Below are 23,603 nucleotides of genomic sequence, written 5' to 3'. Positions count from 1 at the left end.
TTCTCTAGAGCCTTTGGAGGGAGTGTGGCACTGCCCACACCTTGATTTTGAACTTCTGGCCTTCAAACCTGTGAAAGAATAAATTTCTGTTGCTCTAAGTCATGAAGTTTGTGGTAATTTGTTATAGGAGCCCCAGGAACCTAATATAATAGAAGACCAACATCTTAAAGGGTGGAAAGAAAAACTTCTTAACCTAGAATTCTAAATCTAGCTAAAATATCCTTCAAGAAATTATGAATAAAGGCATTTTCAGATAAAAGAAAAACCAAAAGAATTCATTGTCAGCAGGGAGGTACTGCAAAAAATGGTAAAGGAAGTCTTCAGACTGAAAGGAAATGACACCAGATGGAAAACTGGATACGCAGGAAAAAATAAAGAGAATCACAAAAGGTAAATAACTGGGTAACACATAAAAGACTATTTTCTTCCCTCTGACTTTTAAAAGAAATACATAATACTGCTTAAAGCAAAATGTATAGCTTTGCCTTGTGAGGTTTATAATGTATGTAGACATAATACCTATGACATCTATGGCATAAAAGATGGGAAGGGATCAATGGATCCGTACAGTTGCCAGGTTTCTGTATTTTAGGTGAAGTGTTAAAATATTAATTCTAGGGCTTCCCTGGTGGCGCAGTGGTTGGAAGTCTGCCTGCTGATGCAGCAGACGCGGGTTCGAGCCCCGGTCCGGGAGGATCCCACATGCCACGGAGCGGCTGGGCCCGTGAGCCATGGCCGCTGAGCCAGCGCGTCCGGAGCCTGTGCTCTGCAGCGGGAGAGGCCACAACAGTGAGAGGCCCGCATACCGCAAAAAAAAAATAAAATAATAATTCTAAGTAAATTGAAAAGTTAAGGAGGTATATTGCAATCCGTGGAACCACTAAGAAAATAATGAATAGATATAGCTAAAAAGCCAATAGATCAGGACTTGGTGCTCACTGGGTTGAGTGGAGTGCTTTAAGTGGGATGTGGCAGAGGATGCTAAAGATGGTTCTAAGGAAAAGGAACAAAAGGATTGGTAATAAAGTTGCTTATAGCAAAGGAGATTAGAATGGACATTGTAGTGGGTTGAAGAGTGGCCTCCCCAAAATATTCCTACCCAGAATCTCAGAATGTGACCTTATTTGGAATCGTGTCTTTGTAGATGCAATTAAAGATCTCAAACTAAGATCATCTTGGATTAGGGTGGGCCAATGATGGGTTTCTTACAAAATACGGACATGGAGGAGAAACACAGAGATAAAGAGAAGAAGGGCTTCCCTGGTGGCGCAGTGGTTGGGAGTCCGCCTGCCGATGCGGGGGACACGGGTTCGTGCTCCAGTCCGGGAAGATCCCACATGCCGCAGAGCGGCTGGGCCCGTGAGCCGTGGCCGCTGAGCCTGCGCGTCCAGAGCCTGTGCTCCACAACGGGAGAGTCCACAACAGTGAGAGGCCCGCGTACCAGAAAAAAAAAAAAAAAAAAAGAGAAGAAGGCCATGTGAAGACAGAGATAGAAACTGGAATTACGCTGCCACAAGAAAAGCAACCAGGAACCAACAGAACCTGGAAGAGGTAAAAAAGGCAAAAGAATGAGGTTGGACCCTTACCTTACACCATACACAAAAATGAACTCAAAACAGATCAAAGACCTAAATTTAAAGCTAAAACTATACAACTCTTAGAAGGAAACAGGGAAAAAGCTTCATGAGACTGGATTTGGCAGTAATGTCTTGGCTATGACACCCAAAGCACAGGCAACAAAAGAAAAATATTTACATAAAAATTTATAACTTTTGTGCATCAAAGGATACTATCAGGGCTTCCCTGGTGGCGCAGTGGTTGAGAGTCCGCCTGCCGATGCAGGGGACACGGGTTCATGCCCTGGTCCGGGAAGATCCCACATGCCGCGGAGCGGCTAGGCCCGTGAGCCATGGCAGCTGAGCCTGCGCGTCCGGGGCCTGTGCTCCGGAATGGGAGAGGCCACAGCAGTGAGAGGCCCGCGTACCACGAAAAAAAAAAAAAAAAAAAAAAAAAAAAAAAAAAAGTGAGCATCAGGACAATGGTACATTAAAAAAAAAAAAAAGGATACTATCAACAGAGTGAAAATATTGGAGAAAATACTTTAAAATTACATATTTGATAAGAAATTAATATCTAAAATATATAAAGAACTCTTACTCTGAGGGAATATGGTCCTGCCCACACCTTGATTTCAGACTTCTGGTCTCCAGAACGGTGAGAGGATAAATTTCTGTTGTTTTAAGCCACCAAGTGTGTGGTCATTTGTTGTGATAGCCACAGGAAACTAATATGGATACACTGAGACTGCAGAAGTGAAATAAGACAGAAATGGAAACAGAAGACTCAGAGAGAGAAGACCAGGTAGATGCGATACATCATCACAAAGAAGAGCTAGAGCAGGACTTTGCCCAGTTCTCCCGTGGGAACTGTGGGCTGTGTATGGTCCCTTAGAGGTATTAGCTCAGTGAGACCTTGTACTCCCAGGCCAGGTGTAATGGTGAGTGGCCAATCACAGCAATCCCAGCTTCATAAAGGCATGGGTATCCAGGGCCTCAGACCTCTCAGGGACGAAGGTCTGGGACACCCTTCAATGCAAGCCACCTACAACAGCAGAAGCATCACAGTCAAGGGTAAAGGAGGAAATCTAGAACACAGAGAGAGGAAGATGACAAATTATTATTTACAGCCTTGGCAACAAATGCAGCAGCGGGGGCTGTTGCTCATTCCTCTAACATTCTTCTTCTAAATTTTCTCCTAGACATTGTGACCAATCCCAATCTTGAAGCAGCTGGGACGAGGTGAACTTAATGGAAAATATTACAAGTAGATCTGAGCAGTCTGCAGGATGATCTGTAGCAGATGGTGTTAGTGTTCAAACCTGGATTCCTTTAACCTCCTCTCCTGGCTTCTGTGTGCTTTCCTTTCTAAAGGCCCACACCAACTACTCTTTGGAGGATGGTCCTCCTGCTGGTGATGCTTTGCACAGTCAGAAGTGCCTGGGGGCAGACTGACTGATCTAGGACTAGGAAAGCCAAGCTCTCACCCCTCAAGTCAGGACAAACTCTGAGGAGTAATTTACATTCTGGAGCGCCACACAGGATCAGCCTGCAGCTCAAACTCCTCTCTGTGGAACTCTGCCTGAGAGCACTTCCCTTTTTTGCTTTCCTCACTCTCTAACAGGTTTCTCCTGGGAGCACTTCTTACTAAAGCCCTTTACAGTATCCTCGACTCAGGGTCTGCTTCTGGGGAACCCAAGCTGAGGCAGGGGAAAAGATGTCTTGACTTGCCCAGTTATAATGTGGTACATGTATGTCCTAGGTATTTCATGTCAAAGTGCTCTCGTGGGGTACTTTTGGGGGTTGTTATTCTCAGATGAGAGATACCACCTCCTCTGGCTAGCTACCTGAAATCCCCCTCCTCTTAATCTAAGGCTTCCTGTGGTGTACTCTCCCAACAAGGCATGCCTGTTGAGACCACCCTGACCCTCCAGATGGCCCTCTTGGTCAACAACTATTTCAAAACAATCTTTTTGTGGTATCTACAGCTGGTCCCCACAAACCATGCATCTTTGCCCCTCAGAACTTGGGAAGTATGAGCCCTTCCCAAGACAGGTATGTCCCCTCTGTGGCCACAGGCTAACCCCACTCAGCCTTTGGCCCCCCGCACTTACTTTTTCAGACATGAATGAGGAACCAGTGCCCATGATCAGTACTAAGAAGACTTGTTCATATAAGAATGAACATTTCTCATAGCAATGGCATGCAACTTTGAAGACTATTTCCAAGTTATTATGTAAAATATTACATAGTGGTCTGTTAGCAAAATTATTTTAAATTATCATTAAAATTCAATTCACTCTTCCTTCAGTTTTTTTGAAAGCAAAGTTTTGGAAACCACCTGACTAGTAAAATGATTTTTTTGTATATTCACTGGAGAAATTCACTTTCTCAATTTCTGGGAAACATACCAAAAAGTCTTTACCAAGATTTATTAAATGAATATTAATTTTACTGGTATAGCACACATCATCTACCAAAATTCCTTTGTGTTCACCAAATTCAGCCTCCCTTGCAGTTTCTTAGGGCCTCGTGATTAGGCACTGACCAATGAATAGTGAGCAGGAATAATGTGCTTCCGAGTATGCTGGTGAGCTTCCCCTCTGCCCCAGCAATACTGGAGACCATGAAAACTATAAGATGGAGGGCTAGCTGACTCCATTAGACCTTGTATGAACAAGACATGTATATAAAGTCACTATGTTTCCAGGGTGTGGACACTTAGTAATATGTCAACTTGACTAAGCTAAACTACATTTCCGTGAATTCTGTTCATCTACGTTTCTGATCAGGGTGGGCCACCAGACAGTCTGGTGCGGGGACTTGGAAGGTGGAAGTGAAACTGTAGTCATTTTGCAGCCCATATACGTTGTCACTGATCTGCTTGCTCACTCACCTCCTTGGCGTGAGGAAAGGCCCTGCCTGCAATCACTCCATCTTCCCCTAAAGCCTCTTTCAGCTTCTCTAATTCCTGGGCAGGCCTGTGTGTGTCCAGTTCTCTGGCAAAGGGCTCCAGCCTCTGCAGGACATCCATACCACCAAGGTCAGGGGCAATAAGAACTGACACAGGTTTCATCTGTCCTCATGGACTCCAGTTCGGCTTATGCCTGCTCTCCCCCACCTTACATCCATCTTCTCGTCCTGACTGCCTGCCCTGTGGACTTGAAGATCCAGCATCGACTGCAAAGATTGCAACCTTACAGAGATTGCTTGGACAATTACATGAGGTCAACTTCTTGTTAAAAAAAAAAAAAAAAAGCCCCTTAGTAAAACCCTTAGTGGTTCTGCTTCTCTGACTGAACTCTGAATATACAGAGAGTTAATTTGTCATGGTGGCACAGTGCATTCTATTCTAATACAAGCTTTTTTTTACTCTTTCACTTGGTGGTCTTAAGTAACCTGATAAGTTAAAGAAAAAAAAAGTATTGGGAAGATACAAATATTAATTTTAATACATGTTTGCCAATACATTAATTGATGAAATGTTTTTCCTCATGTGCTTTAAATGTATTTTCCTAAAAATTATAGAACTAAAGATTCACCTCATCTAACATCTATTATTGTTATGCCACCTATCAAACCAGTCAGCCAAGTTAGACTCTCAGAAAAAGTCTGGCTTTTGTTTTTCAGTTCAAATAAATGTGCTCATATGTATTTCATGATAACTATCTTTTTTTCTAGATTCTACACATAGATGGATAAGGCATGGAACCTTGCCATGTGGATAAAACAGGGAGCTGCTACCTTCAATACTTCTTCCCAACATTCTCTTTCCTTTGGTTTCACAAGATTCTCCTTCAAGAGAATTATTTTCTTTACGTTAGTTGGGAATGAGTTAAGTCAAAATTTCACTGCACTATCCTTCTCTACAATGTATTTGAACTCAGAAAACCCAGCACAGGTCAAAATATACCCTTTTAAAATGCCACCCTTGGGACTTCCCTGGTGGTCCAGTGGTAAAGAATCTGCCTTCCAATGCAGGGAACAGGGGTTTGATCCCTGGTTGGGGAACTAAGATCCCACATGCCACGCCCATGTGCTGCAAACTACAGAGCCCACATGCTCTGGAGCCTACGCGCCACAACTAGAGGGAGATAACCCACATGCCACAACTAGAGAGAAACCCACATGCCGCAACGAAGAGCCCTCATGCTGCAAATAAGACCGACACAGCCAAAAAAAAAAATGTCACCCTTTACCTTCAAAAGTATTTGTAAGAAAGGGAAAGACACAAAGCTCTACTAAGTGTTTAGGTGCCTTGATTAAAAGAGAACTGAGGGACCTCCCTGGTGGCACAGTGGTTAAGAATCCGCCTGCCAATGCAGAGGACACGGGTTCGAGCCCTGGTCCAGGAAGATCCCACATGCCGTGGAGCAACTAAGCCTGTATGCTGTAACTACTGAGCCTGCGCTCTAGAGCTCGCGAGCCACAACTACTGAGCCCGTGTGCCACAACTACTGAAGCCCGTGCACCTAGAGCCTGTGCTCTGCAACGAGAAGCCCGCACACCGCAACAAGGAGTAGCCCCCTTTCACCAAAACTAGAGAAAGCCCGTGTGTAGCAACGAAGACCCGACGCAGCCAAAAATAAATAAATAAATAAATAAAATTAAAAAAAAAAAGAGAACTGAGTTCATGACTTCCCTGGTGGTCCAGTGGATAAGGCTCTGTGCTTCCAAGGGGGCACAGTTTCGATCCCTGGTTGGGGAACTAGGATCCCCGCCCCCCCAAAGAAAGAGAGAACTGAGTTCAGTATTTTGAACTAGCTCTTTTTTGGGGGGTACCTCTGTTAGTTATCTGTTGCTGTGTAACAAATTATCTCAAAATTTAGCACCTTAAAAATAATGAACATTTATTATCTCACACAGCCTCTGTGGGGCAGGGGTCCAAGAATGGCTTGGATGGGTAGTCCTGGCTCAGGGTCTCTGATGAGGTCAAGATTTGAATGGGGCTAGTCATCCGAAGGATTAACTGGGGCAGGAGGAGATGGCTTCCAAGATGGCTCACTCACAGGTCTGGAAAGTTAGTGCTGGTCGTTGGCAGGTGGCCTCAGTTCCTTACCACATGGACATCCCATAGGGCTGCTTAAGTGTCATCATGACACGGCAGCTTGCTTCCTCCAGAGTGAGTAACCCAAGAGAGAAAGAGCAAGGAGGAACCCACAACTCTTACGATCTAGTCTTGGAAGTCACACACCCTCACATCTGCCACACTCTCTTTTGGGAAAATTTAATACAAAAAATTATTAACTAGGAACAGGGTATTAAGTACTAAGGGAGTAAAGACAACTCTAAAGAATACAGAAATAGCAGTTATAGGGAGAAGCGACGACCTTTAGGGCTGAGGCAGAGTACTCAAGGAAGGAACAAACTTGGAAGAACCCTCCCACCCTCACTGCTAGGATGAGATTCAGATCTCACTAGAGAGAGGATAGTTATGGCCCATTGGATACTGCTGCTGAGGGGCTACAGGTTGGGGCTGGAAAGCAGGAAACTGCCTGCTAAGGTGCCACTGAACTCACTGGGAAGCACTCTCTGGATGTTCTAGCCACACGTGTGTGTGTGTGTGTGTGAGTGTGTGTATGTAGAGAGAGGGATACGGTTCTGCAAACCATCTGCTACTGTGTGCCACAAAGGCAAGAAGGAAAAGAAAGTATTCTGGAACAAGGAAGAGAAGACCCTTCCTTTGGCTGTTCTCCTCTAGGGCTCTCTACTGACAAAGTTAAGCACCGTGCCAGTTGGCAGGGGAGAAATATTTACAGGGTCCCACTCCAGTATTTCAAAGCATGGAAAAGAAGGCTGGATTTGGAACTGAGAGGCTATAAATTGATAACAGGCACCCATATGCTCTGCTGCAGAAAAATAAATGTATTTGATTATGAAATGCTGTCTTAGACCCCAGTGGGAGTGTTACATTATATATACAGTATGTACATCATACTACCTTTGTACAGTCTGAACAATTCTGAATTCTGAAGCATATCCGGACCTCAGGGTTTTGGTTAAGGGATTGTGGACCTGTACCAGTTTGCTGTTAGCATGTCATATAAACCCCAGTGCAGATCTATCTGAAAAACTGGGGGGAAAATATGCCTCAAGGTCTTCTGCCTTTATGTATGACCAAATCTAATTACCAGTCAGCATCAAGCCTAAAGCAATAAAAATACCTGAGGGTCTGAGTTCTTGTTTGAGAAGAGGAGAGAGCAAAGTGATAAGCCTAGGCTCGGCTTGCCTCTTAAACAGCTTGGGAATGACTTCTATCATATACATAACTTTTTCATCTTACTGAGTTCCTGGAATTTGACCCAATAATATCAGTATTTTTTTTCCTCTTAAGGTGGGATATGGTTTTAATAAAAGGAGAGAAACCTTGAGTTATCTCCATTACAGTTCCAACGCCAAGGGTTGCAAACTCAAATATCTATAGGGGTTAAGCATACAACTTAAATGAGTAAAGCTTGCAGATATAAGGCAACAGGGAGCAGTGGTAACAGTGGCAATCTATAGAGGAAATGCTTTATATAAAGAAGGTAATTGCTACTTAACCCCTGCATACCGCTGCAATGCAGATCCAGTACAGCAAGATAGTCTAACTTTTCAAGAGAAATTAGAAATTTGGATTTTAAGTTGTGAGACTGTTGAATTTTGAAACAATAAAAAAGACACTGCAGGATAAACAGACATACTGGGGGTTCATACTCTACTTGTGACTCCTACCCTAGCCCTATGTGCTAGGTCTGTGGCAGGTGCTGGCACTTTAGAGGTCTTGATAGGCTGTTACGTTAGTGGCCCCTAATGAACTATGACTCTGTATTCACAACCTTGTGTAGTCCTTTCCCACACTAACTCTGGGCTTTGCCATATGGCTTGTTTTAGCCAATGGGACATTAGCAAGTTGGGTGCAACCAAAGGCTTGATAAGCCTTTGTTCACTGGGGCTTGTCCTCTTGGAAGCTAGTCACCATGCAGAAGCCTGAATGGTAAGAAACCAGGTAAAGAGAGAGGCCCTCGAGGATAACCCGTTTTGATGAGCTCCCAGATGATCGTAATCCCATAAGTAACCTCAGTTTATACTATGTGGGCCCAGCTGAGTCCAGTTAACCCAAACAATTGTAAAGAATAATAAAGCACTGGTATTTTAAGCTACTAAGTCTTGGAGATGGTTTATTATGATGCAATAGGTAACTGAAACAGAGGTCATTTATTTCAGCCCCTTTATTTTACTAATGAATGTCTCAAAGCCCAGACAGTCAAAAGGATATGGTGAAATTCAGACAGCAAATTAGTGGCAATAACTTTCCAGTTCTGTGCTCTTTCTTCCTATTGCTTTTCTTTCAATTCCTCTGGTGGAAAGCATCAGATAAGGACTATAAAACTTAAAACTCTACGTACACGGAACTTACACTGTGTCCTGTATGCATACAAATTACTGTAATAACTTGGTCCTTGGAAATGGAAAGATTTCTAGGTCGTCTTGTCCCTTCACTTTACAGGTGCAGAGAATGCAAAACACTTGAGAAAGAAAAGCAAGAGATTTGGAAGCTGGCTTGATACAATCAGACAGGCAGTAACGTTACTAGATGATAGCCTGGCCCTCTTAGCTAGGCCTCGTGTTCCCCTGTTGAACATAATTTCACGGAACATAAACGTTAGATGAAGCCATTCTGTGACCATGATAGATCAATACAAAAGCAAGACCGCTCCTTAATTACATTTGAACACAGATAAAACATGACATTGTCCAAACCATAAAAAATAACCAAACATCCCCCATCCTGGCTAATGACGGACTCCTGCTTCTCTACCAATTAGAGCTTCAGCCTCAGTCTAGCATTCCTTCCTTCTAGGTAAGGTTTATCGAGATACCTAATCATAGAATCACCCCCACTTCCTGACAGCATCTTATCCAGAGTAAAGCCCCGCTTCCAAATGACCTGACAACTCCTACTGAGATGCCCCACAGTTCTTCATGGTGTGTGATCTCCCCTCCTGCAACCAGTCAGAAACCCAACTTGTTCAACTATCCATGTGCCCCCTGGTCGTCTTTGGTTAGAGGGTACTGACAGACCTGACAAAGTTCACATAGAGCTGGAGGCAGAATTCACCAGAAGAAGCCTCCAGATCTCCAGCTGTGTTCCTTCTTAGCACCTATCACTCTTGTGGTTAATGCCTGTCTTCCCCACCCCCGCCCCCCACTAGAATTAAGCTCCATGAGAAGAAAGCCCTTGTCTGTAAGGTTCAGAGCTGATTCCCAGTGCCTAGACTGGTACCCGGCAGAGGCTGGAAGTTTAAAAAACATTTTCTGAACAAATGAATAAGAGGGGTTCAATGTACACAGGCTCCCTTTCACCTCTCAGCTCCTCCCAGTACGTGGTGCATACAGACCATAAACCTCCTCTTCCCCAGCTAAATTTCCAAACCCCTCCCTCCTGGGACGCCCATACTCTCAGAGCTTTGCCCGAGCTTCTCTCTTTCGCTGGTCCCCTCTCACACCTGAGCCCCAAAACCATCCCCTCCAAAAGTATCTAGAACCCACCTGTCGCCAACACCTCACTCTACCATAGACGATAGCTGACCAGCTGCTCCGCCACCTAGGCGTCCTGGGCCCTGCAGACACCGACCGCGCATGTGCGGAAATCACTCGCGCACGCAGGATATCTGTCAAGCGAAGAGTTGCCTCCGAGTTTCCGTCCGGGTCTGGGTAGCCTTGGGCTGCCAGGAAGTCAGGAAAACTAGCCGGAAAGAGAACCCGAGCGCAGGGCTTTCTGGGACATGTAGTCGTATCGCTCCCGAGGCCCCACCTTGAGGCACCCCTTAATTCTTTAGGTCTGCACGTCTCGCATTCACAGTCCAGTGCTACTTTCGGCTCAGAATTCAGCTTCGAGCTGTCCGGACAGACTGGCCTGGTGTCGGCTTCTCGTTCCCACAACGCTCTACAGGGCCTGCGGCGCCTGCTGGGAGCTGTAGTCCTAGCTCTGCGTACTGCGTTCGCCGAGGGGGAGGGCGGAGCTGCCGGCGGCCCGGGCGGGCTGGCAGCTAGAGTGGGTGCGATAGCCGCCTCCGCCTCTGCCGCCTCCGCTGTCGCCTCCTCCGCCCGGGCTGTTCGCTGCTGCGCGGGGAGAGCGAGGCGGGGCCGCCGGGGCCGCCATGGAGCCCGACTCGGTGATTGAGGACAAGACCATCGAGCTCATGGTGAGTGCGGGCCGTTGGACCGTCCGTTCTTCCGTCCGTCCGGCTCCGGGCGCGTCCCGCGCGAGGTCGGCCCTGGCCCTTCCTCGCTGCCTCGGCCGGGACCTGGGCCCCCCGCCTTCCCTGGCCTGCGGCCCGGCGCGGTTCCTCCGGATCCCTCGAGATTTCAGGCCGGACCTGGCCCGGCCCCCTCCATGCCCCTCGTTTTTCCTCCCTCCCTTCCTCCTGTCTCTGGGCCCATGTCTCGAACGACCCTCGCTCGCTTATGCTGTGGCCTTAGCTCGCACTCGCTCTAGCATCTCATCCCCCCCTTAGAAGGGATTTTTTTCTTTCTTCCTTTTTTTCTCTGTTTCTCCGGTCCAGGCCTGCATCGCTCTTGCAAGCCCCACTCAGGCCGAGTGAGATGCTGCTGGGAGAGGGTACCGAGAAGATCGGTTAGGGCCTCGGCCTCCGCGTCCTAGAAGGGGTCTCAGCACCCTCTCTTCAACCTAGGGCTGTGAGGATGCCGGCATAGGCCCTACAGGGGTGGAGGTGGAGAGCTCTCGGAGTTGAAGATGTGGCCGATAAGGGGCCTCTTTCCCGGCCCCCTGTGGTGTCCGGCTTCTCGGACAAAGGGTTTCTTACTCGGCCGAGAGGGATGTTTGCATAGCAAGGCCCCAGGTACTCTGGATTCCATCTCCCAGGAAAGAGAAACTGTAACTTCACGTTTTCCAAAGCTGCTTTGGGAAATTGGGGAGGAGGGGGGAGGGGTTGTCCTCCTCACTGCCGCCAGTTCTTTCTTCTAGAAAAAGGGGGAGGGGGGTGTCCTAGGGCCCTGGGGCGGCGATCACTCTTCTGTTAGAAACCTTTGGTAGCTAGGCCAAACTTCCTGGCCCCGCGAACACCCCAGCCCCCTTCCGCCTTAGGACTTTGAGTCAGAACGGGTTTTTAGAAACAGGACCACGAGAGAGTGGCTAGTAGAAATGAAGAATTTCCTACTTGGTGGATGATTTGGTGGAAGAAGTAAAATATGGCAGCTATTACCTGCCAATTTGAGCGTTAGGGAAATCAAACTGGGCTCTGGAGAGTTGGGAGGGGGAAGTCTTTGCCTCAGCAAACGGACATGCTCAGGTTTTCCTCCTGTGGAAACCTTGACAGTTTCTTTGTATCTCTCCTAACACAGTAACAACTTCTACCCCAGGGTTGAGAGGAAAGGTGAAAGACTCTACTTAACACAGCAAAATGTTTTCCTAGCCAGATTTTCTCCAGTGTGAAAATGTTTATTGAGTCAGTGATTCCACTGGGTAGGGTCGGTGACATCAGAGCCACTTCCCCCATTTAATGCTATAAATAATAAATGGTGACACTGAAAGTCTGTTGGATAGCTGCATGGTTTCTGTGGATGATGGTATCTGGGGAGTTGAGATGCATGTTTTAAAAATGGAAGTACAGTAGCATAAATACAGAGGCAGCTTAATATTTGCTGTCCTTTGCATAATTCACTAGACTTCTCCAGCAGTCTTGAAAACTAGAGGGAAAAAAAGCTCTGGTAGTTTCTGATTTGTGTGTGTGTGTGTGTGTGTGTGTGTGCGCGCGCGCACGTATGGTTGCTTTCTAAGGGATACTGATACTTATGAGTTTTTGATGTTCATTTATTAAGTAATTTTTCCTTTCAGTACAATTTATCAAACTTTTGAGGTCAAGCTTTGATATTCTTCAAATTTTGTATGGGGTTATTTTGGTAAAATATCTTAATTGGAGTTACATACATAGTACATATTCTTATGTGTGTATAATACATGTACTTACAACAGGAGTACTGCATAGCAAAAAATTGTAACTTGGTACCTCTTTGAAATTGGCTGTTCAGTGCTCCTTCCATTTCCATTTATTGAAAAAATAATTAGGGACTTCCCTGGTGGTCCAGTGGTTAGGACTCAGTGCTTTCACTGACAAGGGCCCTGGTTCGATCCCTGGTCAGGGAACTAAGATCCCACAAACTGCACCGTGTGGCCTAAATAAATAAATAGTATTTGTTTGCAAAAGAATTAGAGTAAGTACAGTGTAATCCATTTAATGTCTTTGAATGGATGTAGAAAAAAATTTCTGGCCTAAATATACTAGCTTCCAGTGCTCATAAGTTTTGATTTTACATGATTGTACTTGTCTATGATCTGAAAAGATATTTCAGCCTTTTCAAGGACGTTATAAACTGGGATTCTTAGAGAATTTAACAAAAAATTTAACAAAGTAGTTCTCTAGATCAGTTTCACAATGGCTTTTTTTTTTCTTTTTCTTTACAATGGCTTTTTATATACGGATTTTTATATTCCCTCAAAGCGCTACCAGTTAAGCAGTTAAGACTCTTCGGCAACTCTTTTCATAAACATATATGTATTTATTTTAGTGTAGTTGATAGCACAGGTACTTAACAACTGATTTACTAAATCCAGGATCAGATGTAGGAATGATAATGCCTTGAAATCTAATTGCATGTGGCTTTCTGTATTCACTGCATTTTAATTAGAGTTTCCAGAACTAGGTTAAAAACATTTACATTTCAAAATAACATGATGAAAGGAGGGGGAGGGGTTAAACTGATGGTATTTTGAAAGCCTAAAGCATGAAATATTTTTAGAGTTTTATGAGTCAGCTTCAGTACTCAAATATTTGTGATTGTGCTGCCTGTACCAGTTTGGTACTTAATGGTTAACAGGATAACTTTCATTTGATATTCCAGAGCTTGCTGTTTCAAAGAAAGGAAACAGAGTTCTTGGGTTTCACCAATTTCTTAATCTTCATTCCTCTACTTTCTTTGATTTTGATTCTTCCTTTTTTTCTTGCAGTTTTTTAGTTTACTAGGAAGTAAAACTGGTGATAGCAGAATAATTAAATCTTCAAAATATAACCCCCATTGTGACTCCTACCCGTGCCTGTGGCCAGGTCCACAAAAAGTGCTTATCCAGCTGACCCACCTCGTAGGATTCAGTCTTTAATATAGACTATAAACTCTTGATCGAGACAACTGAATTTACGATTGCTGATAGTGAATAATTTAACCACCAAATGACTTTCATGGCTTTATGTGGGCCCAATACTGTACCTAGTTTGTGGGACTGTTTTTCAAACTTCTGACTTTGGTAAAATTAGCTTTATTATTAATGAGGTAGAAAAGTAGTAATCCATTTGGAAATATACAAAAGTTCACCAGACTTTGTCTAGTGTGGTGGACTTCACTGGAAATAATGAAAACTGTGCATTGTGCCTCACATGATATTTAACACTTGAATTAGACGTAGTATGAGTTTATGTTCAGGCACTTATTACTAGAAAGCACTCACAGAGCTGCTAATTGGAAAAAATTGGTTAGTCCTGCCTATTAGAAGATAGCAGAAGTTAATGTTAAAAGTTTGGGAAAGATAATCCTGCTTCCTCTGTGGGTGTGAGCGTACCCCTTCCCCCCTTTACACAAGTAATGGGTAGTTTATACTCTGTTGTTAGCCTCTGAATGGTTCCCCTCTTTGCTAAGTGACCTTAAGTGAGTCATTCCCCTCTGTGTTATCTCTAAATGGCTATATTACTTGTTGAATGTAGTGATATAGGTAAAATATATTGGATCTTATTAAGAAGTTGTAATATCAAATCTATTTTTAGAGCTATTGAAGTGCAGACAGGCCACAAGGGCAAGGAGATGAAAGAAACTAAGTGATGTTATTGGAAATATTTATCTTTTTGTGTCCCCCCGCCCCGCCTTGTCATTGGCTTTCTAAGTGGAATAAGTGGGATTGTTTAGTGACTCCTTTAAGAAATTGGGTCTTACTTTGTCACCGTCACTTACCCTCATCTGCCTCTAGCCATGTGTTGATTTACCAAATACAGGTAAAGTAGACAGAAGTAGGGTCCAAATGAAATAAATCACATGCATATGCATAGACCTCACTGACCTGCCTCAAGAAGCTGTGGCTCAAATATTATCAGTTTTTACTCCTGATTTTGGAGTAGGTTAGATGTCCTTTCAGATTTGACAAGGATAAACATGATCCTGCTCGCAAGTCTTGGCACTCTTTGGCCCCTGACCGCTGTCCCCTGAAAACTGCGAGTTCTGTATAGCACAGAAGAATAGCTAACCCATTACCTAGGTTTACAGGACAGCACATGTATTTCTCTGAGTAGTACTGTTTGGTTCTATGAATTTTAGAAACAAACTTTTCTGCTCTGTGAGGTACCTGGGATCTTGGCTTCCATCTGGTGATATTTACAGTTTAAGGGAAAGAAAGCATTTCAAGTCCTAGTAATTCAAATTCTAGCCTCTCTTCAGCTTTTTCTTCTCACATTCCTCACTTATTCTATATTCCAGCCAAAGCCTGGGGATCTGTGGTTCTTCAGATTCTGCTCACTGTTTCCTTTGTCAGCACTGATATGAACTGACCTAAACCCATGTATTTAAGGCTACTGATGTTTATGGGAAGGACCTAATAGTTGGTGCTCTGGCCAAATTGGTTTAGGTCAGATCTCAGCAATCCTCTCTTCCACCTATGCTGATAAAGTACTATCCCCTCAGAACACAGTTTAGATGCCTTCTCTTTTTGATGTCAGTTTATATTATGGTGGCAGATACCATTTTGGATTTTTATCTATAGCACTGCCTATATGATAATCATCGTTAAATGAAATGAATGAGTTCTGACACTTTGTCTTTATCTCGTGCCAGTGAACATCTTCTGGGCTTGTATTATGGTTTCCTGTTTGTGTCCCCTATTAAATGATAAACTCACAGTGCCTCTTGTAGTAGGTGTTCAGTAAATGTTGAGTTGAACTTTCCTGTTGATTGCTTGTGTGTATTATTGCTGTCTGCCTGAATCTTAGCCATCTTCTTTTCTGGAAATTCTCACCTATATCACTAGTTCTTATGATAATTTGTTCCTAACTCTTATGGGACTTATCAGACCTTCCTGTGTATCATAAAAGTTTGATCATGTCTAAGCTTCTCTTCCAGAGGCTGTATCTGATTGTCCTTTGAATCCTTCACTACACTTAGCAGCACTTGGGTGTGCAGTAGGTGTTGATTTAAATTAATGTTAGGTTTTTTTTTTCCATGCTGTGAAAACTTTTTAAGATTTCCTTTTGATAATCTTAAGACAGAGGTGGAGATGGATAGAGGAGAAAGACTGCTAAGGGGAAAAGGAGGGTGGGATGTGGTGCACAGACATTCATAGACATTTTAACCATTATTTACAGACTTTTATACACATACAGATTGATTTATATACATCCTAGAGAGTGGTTGATAGGACTGAGGAAACCAAACTCCTTTTGTATCTGTTGATGTGAACTTGCCAAACAGTCGATAAGTTCTAAGGATCCTGTGATCTTAGAGAAGCGTGATTTAGCATAAAGGGCATGGACTCTAGAGTGAAACACCTGAGTTTGTATCTTAGCTGTCACTTGCTGGCTGTGTGACCTTAAGAAAGTTAACGTTTCTCTGGTATGATTTCATTATGTGTAAAAATAAGAAAATGTAGGTATTGTTACGAGTGCTGGGAGGATTATGAGAGATGCATGTGAAAGGACCTTGCAAAGGCTTGTCTCTCAGCAACTACCTGCCAAGCTAACTCTCCCCACAAGTACAGGGACCATATTTTGTAAAGCACAGTCAAGACAGATGATGTGAGGAAGGTTTTAATTTTCCCCCCTGATTTGTGTGTGTATTTAATTGTGAAGCTTTACAGAGGCCTAAAATTCAGTTGCTTTTAGCCATGCATTTAACGAGGCATCTTTGGGGGAGATGATGAAATCACACAGAATCAGTACTGTCTTGGAAATCTGGGAAGTACTGTTACAACTACTAAGAACTACCAATTAGCCATAATTAGACTTGTACTCTGTCTGTGGAGATAACCCACTTAACCCTGTTTTAGGTATCTTGGTAGAAAGAGACTGGTAATTGTTCATATTAACATTGAGCATTGTGATTTATGTTTAATCAATTTAGTTTAGACAAAGGAAATTAGGATTTTCAAATTCTTATTCTTGTTTTAGCAAAGCTGGTGATTTTGACCTTTAACAGAATAAGTGGTGACTATCCTACAAGAGTTCCTCCTGAGTTGTATTGTTGTTCATTGAATTAGTTGAGAAAAGGGGAAAAACCTGTTGGTCAAGAAAGTGCTTGTTAGCCTCTGTTCAGTTTCTGCTGATCGCGATTGCCTAACAGGAAGCTTGTCTTTGTAGGCAAATGAGAGACCAGCCAGGAAGACCTGACAGTCCAGTAGGGTATCTCTAACCTGGATCTTATTATTGTTTTAACAAAATTCAAAGATTGCAGAGTTCAGTGATGTCAGCACGAAACATTTTTTAGGAAATTCCCTCTCAGGGTTAGTCAACAATGAAGACCTTCAGAGAATGGAAAGCAGTGAAGTAGAAACTGTTGGACATTTACATGTAAATTGAAAAAGATGACTGAGTAGAGATGGGCAAATACCTAAGTACAATGAATATAGGAAACCATTCTCTAGTAGCAAACCTCTGATCCACAGGAGAAAAAGAAAAATTAAGTGAGAGCTCTGCTGTTAAGAAAAAGGAACCTGAGTATTTTTTTTTTTTTGAGAGTTAAATTCAGAACACTTAACCAGTTTTGGGAACTAATAATAAAATATGTTTTGGTTCTGTGAAATGATTGCTTAGGAGACTCAGAGAGAAAGGGGCAGGGGACAGGAAGAAGTCAGTCCTTACATTCCTGGTCTGGCATCTATTAATCTTTGTTTTTCTAGCATAAGGCCTGCCACCAATTAGGCATTCAGTAAATGTTTATTTGAAGGGAAGGGGGGAAAATTAACTCACTAATACAAGAAAAAGCCCTGACAACGCAAGAGGTTCAGAAATGAGTCCGTTAGTCAAATTGTTGTGGCTGTGTTTTGCTATAATTATTCGGCATTTTGGTTATAGCAGTGAGTTATACTTTGAAAAGCAGAGTACATTGCTCTAGCAGTTAACTACTAGCCCACTAGCAGCTTTTGTCAAAATTGTGTTTTTAGTTTATTCTTAGGCTCTAGAGTAATGAGAAGAGCTTGAGCAATTATTCTTTGCTTGTGATTTTACTCATATAATGCCTTTAAGTTGAGGGTATTAAGATATTTCCACCCGTTTGTTATGAAGAGGTTAATCTTAGACTTGTACTTCAGTCAGTCACCTCAGTTGCTTTGCCTGTAACATGAAAAATCAGAACATCTTTAGTCTTTGCCTGTGGACTATTTATTGATCTTGGAATTTAAAAATTCCTTGGTTTCAACTGGGTTTGGGATTCTTTGTCACAGACACATCTTTGCTGCTAAACACAAAGTCTACTTGGGCAACGTTATAATGTGTTTTGTTATAAAATTAATATTGTGGGCCTTAGAATTGCATGGCTTTTTGTTACTGAAATGCTTTTAAGTGGCTAGATCAGGGGAGTTAGCCCTTTCAGGATGGCTCAACAAGTTCAGTTGTATTTTAGTTCAGCTAGGCTGAAATACTTAACTCTTCTGTATTTTTGTGGTTCTCCCTTCTGACGTCAGTTAGCTTAAAGCTTGGTTTCTTCTGCCCCAGGAATCATGGTCTTTCTGGTCCATGGACTGTGGACTTGGGAGGCCACAGTATTCTGTGAAAGGGCATGGGCTCTACCACCTAGTAGATGTGGGACTGTGGGCAAGTTATTTCCTCTCATATTTTTTGAGAATTAAATATGAGTAATGAATGTAAAAGGCCTGGCCCATTAGTAACCCTTCAATAAAGGTAGGTATTATAATTACTGTGGAACATTTTAGCAGTAGTGTGACAGTTGAGGAAGCAGCAAATTTATGTGCAAGCAGCTTCACAGTCTTTGGATTTTTAAGTTTTTATCTATGTCATCCTGTTGAATGTCTTTTTCTCTCTCCCTTGTAGTTTGTTTAGAGTTTAGAGTCGAATGGAAGAGTTGGTGTGGTAATAAAAGAATGTTGATATAATGTAGAGTGGGCTTATGTATTTAAAGGTGTTATCTAGTAAATTGTTTATTAGTGTTCTTTATTATTTTCCCTAATTTACCCAGTGACTGGCCATTGTGGGGGATTGGCCTTTATTGAGTCAGAAGTTTACTCTTAAAGTTATGTCACATGTCTTAAAATGTCCTGTATTTCAGCTGAGGGTGGAAGATTTGAGAGATGTGAAGATTTGATCTCTTATATGTGGCAAACCAAAAGATTTCTTGTTAGGTGCTTAAATAAATATTTTGATTGGGAGACATTTGAGCCCTCCTATATTAACTTTGGCTGACAAAGTTTCTGTAATAGTAGAGGAGCTGTCTTAGAATATGGATAAAGTTCATTGTAGCTGAATGATCTGAGACAATTTGTGTGCATAATAGAAGAAATTTTTATCATGCATTTGGAAATTGCATGATATTTATCATGAACAAATAATAGTATTAGGGATGTTTCCTTCTTTGTTATGTAGAATTTCTTGTCCTCTCAACACAGAGGTGAGCAGTGCTACTGCAGACCTTTTATACCAAATAGCTGACTCAGGGGTTGTAACTCTTTCTGTGCTTCAGATCCACCACTCCATTGACCCTTCCATTTCTTGGTGGCTATCCTTTGCCGCTGGTGCCATGGTGGGTGTATGGATTGCTTTCTGTCTTTCAACAGTTGCCGAAGTGCATGTTTGGGATTTTGTTGAAGAAAGCTGGATACAGTAAGCGGACAGAATCTTGGAAGCTGCTTGACTGCTGTCTTTTCTCAGACTAGTCTGAAAGGGAATACCCCCATTCATTCTGGATTGGTGGATCTGAAGTACAAAATATTGTCCAGGTAAGCAATTACCCTGTATTGTTTTGTTATGTAGAACTCAACTCACTGAGAGAAACTTAAAATTTCTTTACTTTTTTCCATTATAATAGAGAAAGAAGAAATGTTAGACATTTGTTCATAGTGTTCATGTTTGGGTGTGGTTTAGTGACGGTATTTGCTAGTAAAAGCTTTGTTTCAGTGTAAGAAATGCAGTTATTTTTATTAAATAGGCCCAAAAGTTTTGTAGTCATAGCCTAACAGGGAATACAGTACAGTAAACAAGGAACATTTGTTTGAGGAATAGGTTATAAAATATGGAAAGCAAATGACAATTTTGTGGCATTACCTCATGATTTATAGTTATTACCTGGTCAGAATAATTTTAGTTATTAGTAGTTACCATGTAACTACTTTAATAAGTAGTTATTTAATAACTAGTTACCATGTAACTACTTTACATGGTAACTACTAATTTTAGTTATTAGTAGTTACCATGTAAAGTAGTGGTCTTTTATTCTTAGGACTCCTGGAGGGTCTTCTCAGGACGATTTACTAACTGTAACTGCTGTTTACTGGGCATCTACTAAGTGCCAGGCGCTATTGTAAGCTCTTTACACATATTTCTTATTTAGTGGGCACCTGCTTTACATGTATATTACAGATTGTAAAATGAAGCTCATGAGCATTAAGTACAATTTGCCCAGGGTCATACAGCTAGTACATGGCAGGGCCAAGCTTAAGCTTGAGCCTGTGTGTCTCCAGAGCTCTGGCTCTTTCCATCTGACTACATTTGCTGAAGTTTGTACTTCAACTTCAGGATTTTCATATTGTCTATATACTGTTAGAGTAAGATGTGGTTTTCTACAGTGGGTTTCCACTTGGAGAACACATGATGGATCGTTGTTTGGCATGGTATCTTAATTGTATCTGGTGCTCTCCCTTCTTAATGAAAAGATTAGAAGATCTTTAGTCAGTTCACCAAGTGAACCTAAAGGTAACTTAGGAAGTATAAGAGAGGCTATACATTTGCATGTCAAAATGTGTTTTATACAGGGAAGTATCATTTGGTCTAGTGAACTCAAACCTGTATCTTCTCAGTTCCTCCTTACTTTTTATTGGTTATTTAAATAGCTCAGTAGCTTATTATGTAGACTTCTTCTTCTTCTTTTAACAGTGACATTCTTAGCATTTTAAAAAAATATTTATTTATTTATTTATTTGGCTGCGCCGGGTCTTAGTTGCGGCATGCGTGATCTTCATTGCAGTATGCGGGCTCTTTAGTTGCAGCATGTGGGCTCTTCTAGTTGCAGCATGTGGGATCTAGTTCCCTGACCAGGGATCGAACTTGGGCCCCCTGCTTGGGAGCATGGAGTCTTAACCACTGGACCACCAGGGAAGTCCCTATGTAGACTTCTTTTGTTTTTTTTTGTTTTTGTTTTTTTTTTTATTAGTTTCTGCTTTATAACAAAGTGAATCAGTCATACATATACATCTGTTCCCTAGACTTCTTTTGATCTGTGGTTTATCAGCCTTACAAGTAAGACATTGTCAGGCAACTCATGACTTTTTCTGGTATTTAATCACTCCAGATTACCCATTTCCTTCACCCTTAAAAAAAAAACAACTTTTTTATCATAGGCTGACACTCTGGCTTTGTGATCCATGTTTTATTTTTTATATTTGTTAGTATTTCTTCTAGTTGAGCATTTTTCACGCTTGTCACGAGAAGAGCTCTCAGGGTGGTGGTGGTAGGAAAAGTAGTAGTAGTTTACACTTAATGGGCAGTTACTCTGTATTGAGCACAATTCTGAACACTCTACATGTATAAACTCATTTTCATAGCGACCCAATGAGGTAGGTACCCTTATTTCCACTTTAGTTACGAGGAAGCTGAAGGATAGAGTAGTTAAGGAACATGTTCAAGATCACACATCTAGTAAGAGACAAAGATGAGATTTGAATCTAGGCAGTTTCGTTTCAGAGAATGTGCTTCTAATGTCTGTGCCTCAAGTTTAAAGTAACATCCAGTGATAAAAAGAGGGGCAGAAATCTTGAAGACTAAAACTGTATTCTGATTTCAAGAAATCATTGCAAAGGGAAAGGAAACAATTGTTGCTGAGTATCTATTTCGTACCTCCTGTAGAAAACAGTCTAGATCTCAGATTCTGTGTTAGCCATCCAAGACTATCTCAGCCTGTTTCCCCCGAGAGGACTCACAGTAGGGTTAGTTTAAGGTTGTCTTCCAGAACAGTGCCGTCCAGTTAGAACTTTCTGGATAATGGAAATGTTCATTATCTGTGCTGTTCAATATGGTAGCCATTAGCCACTTGTGGCTATTTTGAAATGTGGCTCTGTTAACTGAAGAACTGAATTTTAAATTTTAATTAATTTTAATAGCCACAAATACAGTTATAGAATTTATCTTCATCCTAAGTCTGGTCTTGGATTTAACACCCTTAGAAATCTGATCTTGTCAGCATGCTGAAAGCCAGCAGCACCTTATCCCACGGTTAGACTTAAATTCATTAACCAGCTGTGCAAGACTGATGTGTAAAGCCAGAATTCCAGTTTATTAATTTATAATGATGTGTGCTTGTTGGCATGATTAATATAAACTTTTCTGATAGGTAGACTTCCTTACTAGATCCTACTTAACATGCCAGTTTAAGTTTTTCAAATGAGAAGAGATATTTAGAGGGACCTGAAGACTCAAGCCAAATGACCGAAATATTCTTGTCCAGTGGGTAGACTACCTACCAGGTCAGATCATAGTCATGTGGTTTCGTTAGCATGGACTTGACCAGGGAAGTGACATTTGCTGGCCTGGGACTGAGACAACCTCATTCAGCTTTTACTTTAGGGATGGATGGTTTTTCTGTCTTCCTTCAGCTTCTCTGCTTGTTTTTACTTCCCAAATCCTTTTCTGATTATGGCATTCATTTTAAGCATGTTAATATTTACATTCAGCTTGAACGCACTCGTGTTTTTTAGGTCTGGGAAACTCCTGTTTTCCTTAAGGCACCTTTATCACTGTTAGGATCCATTTTGTGTTCATTTTTGACTCTTAAGAAGGCAGTTGAATTTTCCTTGCTTCCCTGGGGCCTCTTTCTACTGAAACACACTTAATAGTTTATTTAATTTGGTCATATAGTGTGGGGTAGAATAGGAATATACTCATAAAAAATATGCCTGGTAATACATTCTCTTTGCATTATGTCATGTTATTAAATGAGCTTGTGTTTAGCTTACTATTATCATTACTTTGGGACTTGTTCTTGATCCTTCTGTTCTTAAAATAGAAAGAGTGATGTAACCAAATTTGCATTTTAAGAAGTTAACTTTTCAGGTGTCTGTAAGGTGGATTGAAGAGACTCAAGGCAGGGAGACCAGTTAGTTCAAGTGAGCAATGATGAAGGCAAACCAAAGCATTGACAGTGGGCATGGTGGAGATGGGGTGGGCTTAAAAGAGATGTAGGTGGCAGGACCTACCAAACTTGGGGATTGGTTATAGTAGAAAGAGATGGATGGAATATAGTATAAATTTTAGATTTTTGCCTTGGGCGCCAGGATGGTTGTTTGTTCTGTCTTCCAAGATAGGGAATACTAGACTGGGGGGAGTGGAGAGAGGAGAAAGAATGAGTTCAGTTTGTAGTGAATTTGAGTAGCCTATGGGTGAATTCTCTAAAAGGAGAAGTATCTAGTAGGAATACTGATCTGGCGCTCACCAGAGAGAGCAGGGATAGAAAGATTTGGAAGTTTTTATTTAGCTTCAGTGGTAGCTAACTTTACTTATTGGAGTTAGAAGATAACTCGGAGTAAAGATTGAAGCATCTATATCTGTTTGGAAATGCTAATATAAAGGAATGGGCTGCAGCTCAGATTATGAGATCATATGTGATGTCGCTCAAGAGGTGTTACTCCTCCGTCCTTCTCACATTGATCTGGGGATTGTTACAGCCTGTTCCCAATCAGCAAATTAGTCCATTATATTTGGATTGTGATTTTTTTTTCTACTGTAGTGGTTTGTTTAATTAATAGAGGTACAGTTTTTGAAATGTATTTTAGAAAGCACCATGTTGTCCCTA

At 42.0% G+C, this 23,603-nt stretch overlaps 1 protein-coding gene and 1 long non-coding RNA gene across 8 annotated transcripts in view; one reads left to right on the top strand and one right to left on the bottom strand.

Moving 5' to 3' along the window:
• LOC309805724 overlaps nt 1-10,153 on the bottom strand; it is a 32,002-nt gene extending 21,849 nt beyond the window's left edge. The window contains exon 1 of the long non-coding RNA XR_014294289.1: nt 10,089-10,153. This is a non-coding gene — a long non-coding RNA (uncharacterized lncRNA). The remainder of the gene's footprint in view (nt 1-10,088) is intronic.
• A 350-nt stretch (nt 10,154-10,503) lies between these two features.
• Nucleotides 10,504-23,603, top strand: part of FBXW11 (F-box and WD repeat domain containing 11) — a 132,023-nt gene continuing 118,923 nt past the window's right edge. The window contains exons 1-2 of one of the 7 annotated variants that reach the window (XM_082623864.1): nt 10,511-10,744; nt 19,378-19,539. Coding sequence is in view for 5 of the 7 variants with exons in the window: in XM_082623862.1 (XP_082479988.1) it covers nt 10,700-10,744 (45 nt within the window). In the remaining 2 variants the exon portion in view is untranslated. Of the gene's footprint in view, nt 10,745-19,377; nt 19,540-23,603 lie in introns of all 7 variants that reach the window. The other 6 variants (XM_082623866.1, XM_082623862.1, XM_082623861.1 and 3 more) reach the window with 6 other exon arrangements.

Source organism: Mesoplodon mirus, assembly GCF_964341445.2.
Source record: "Mesoplodon mirus genome assembly, chromosome: 5".
In the NCBI taxonomy this organism is placed as follows: domain Eukaryota; kingdom Metazoa; phylum Chordata; class Mammalia; order Artiodactyla; family Ziphiidae; genus Mesoplodon; species Mesoplodon mirus.
The sequence above is the reverse complement of the archived record's forward strand: the minus strand, read 5'-3'. Positions and strand labels throughout refer to the sequence as shown.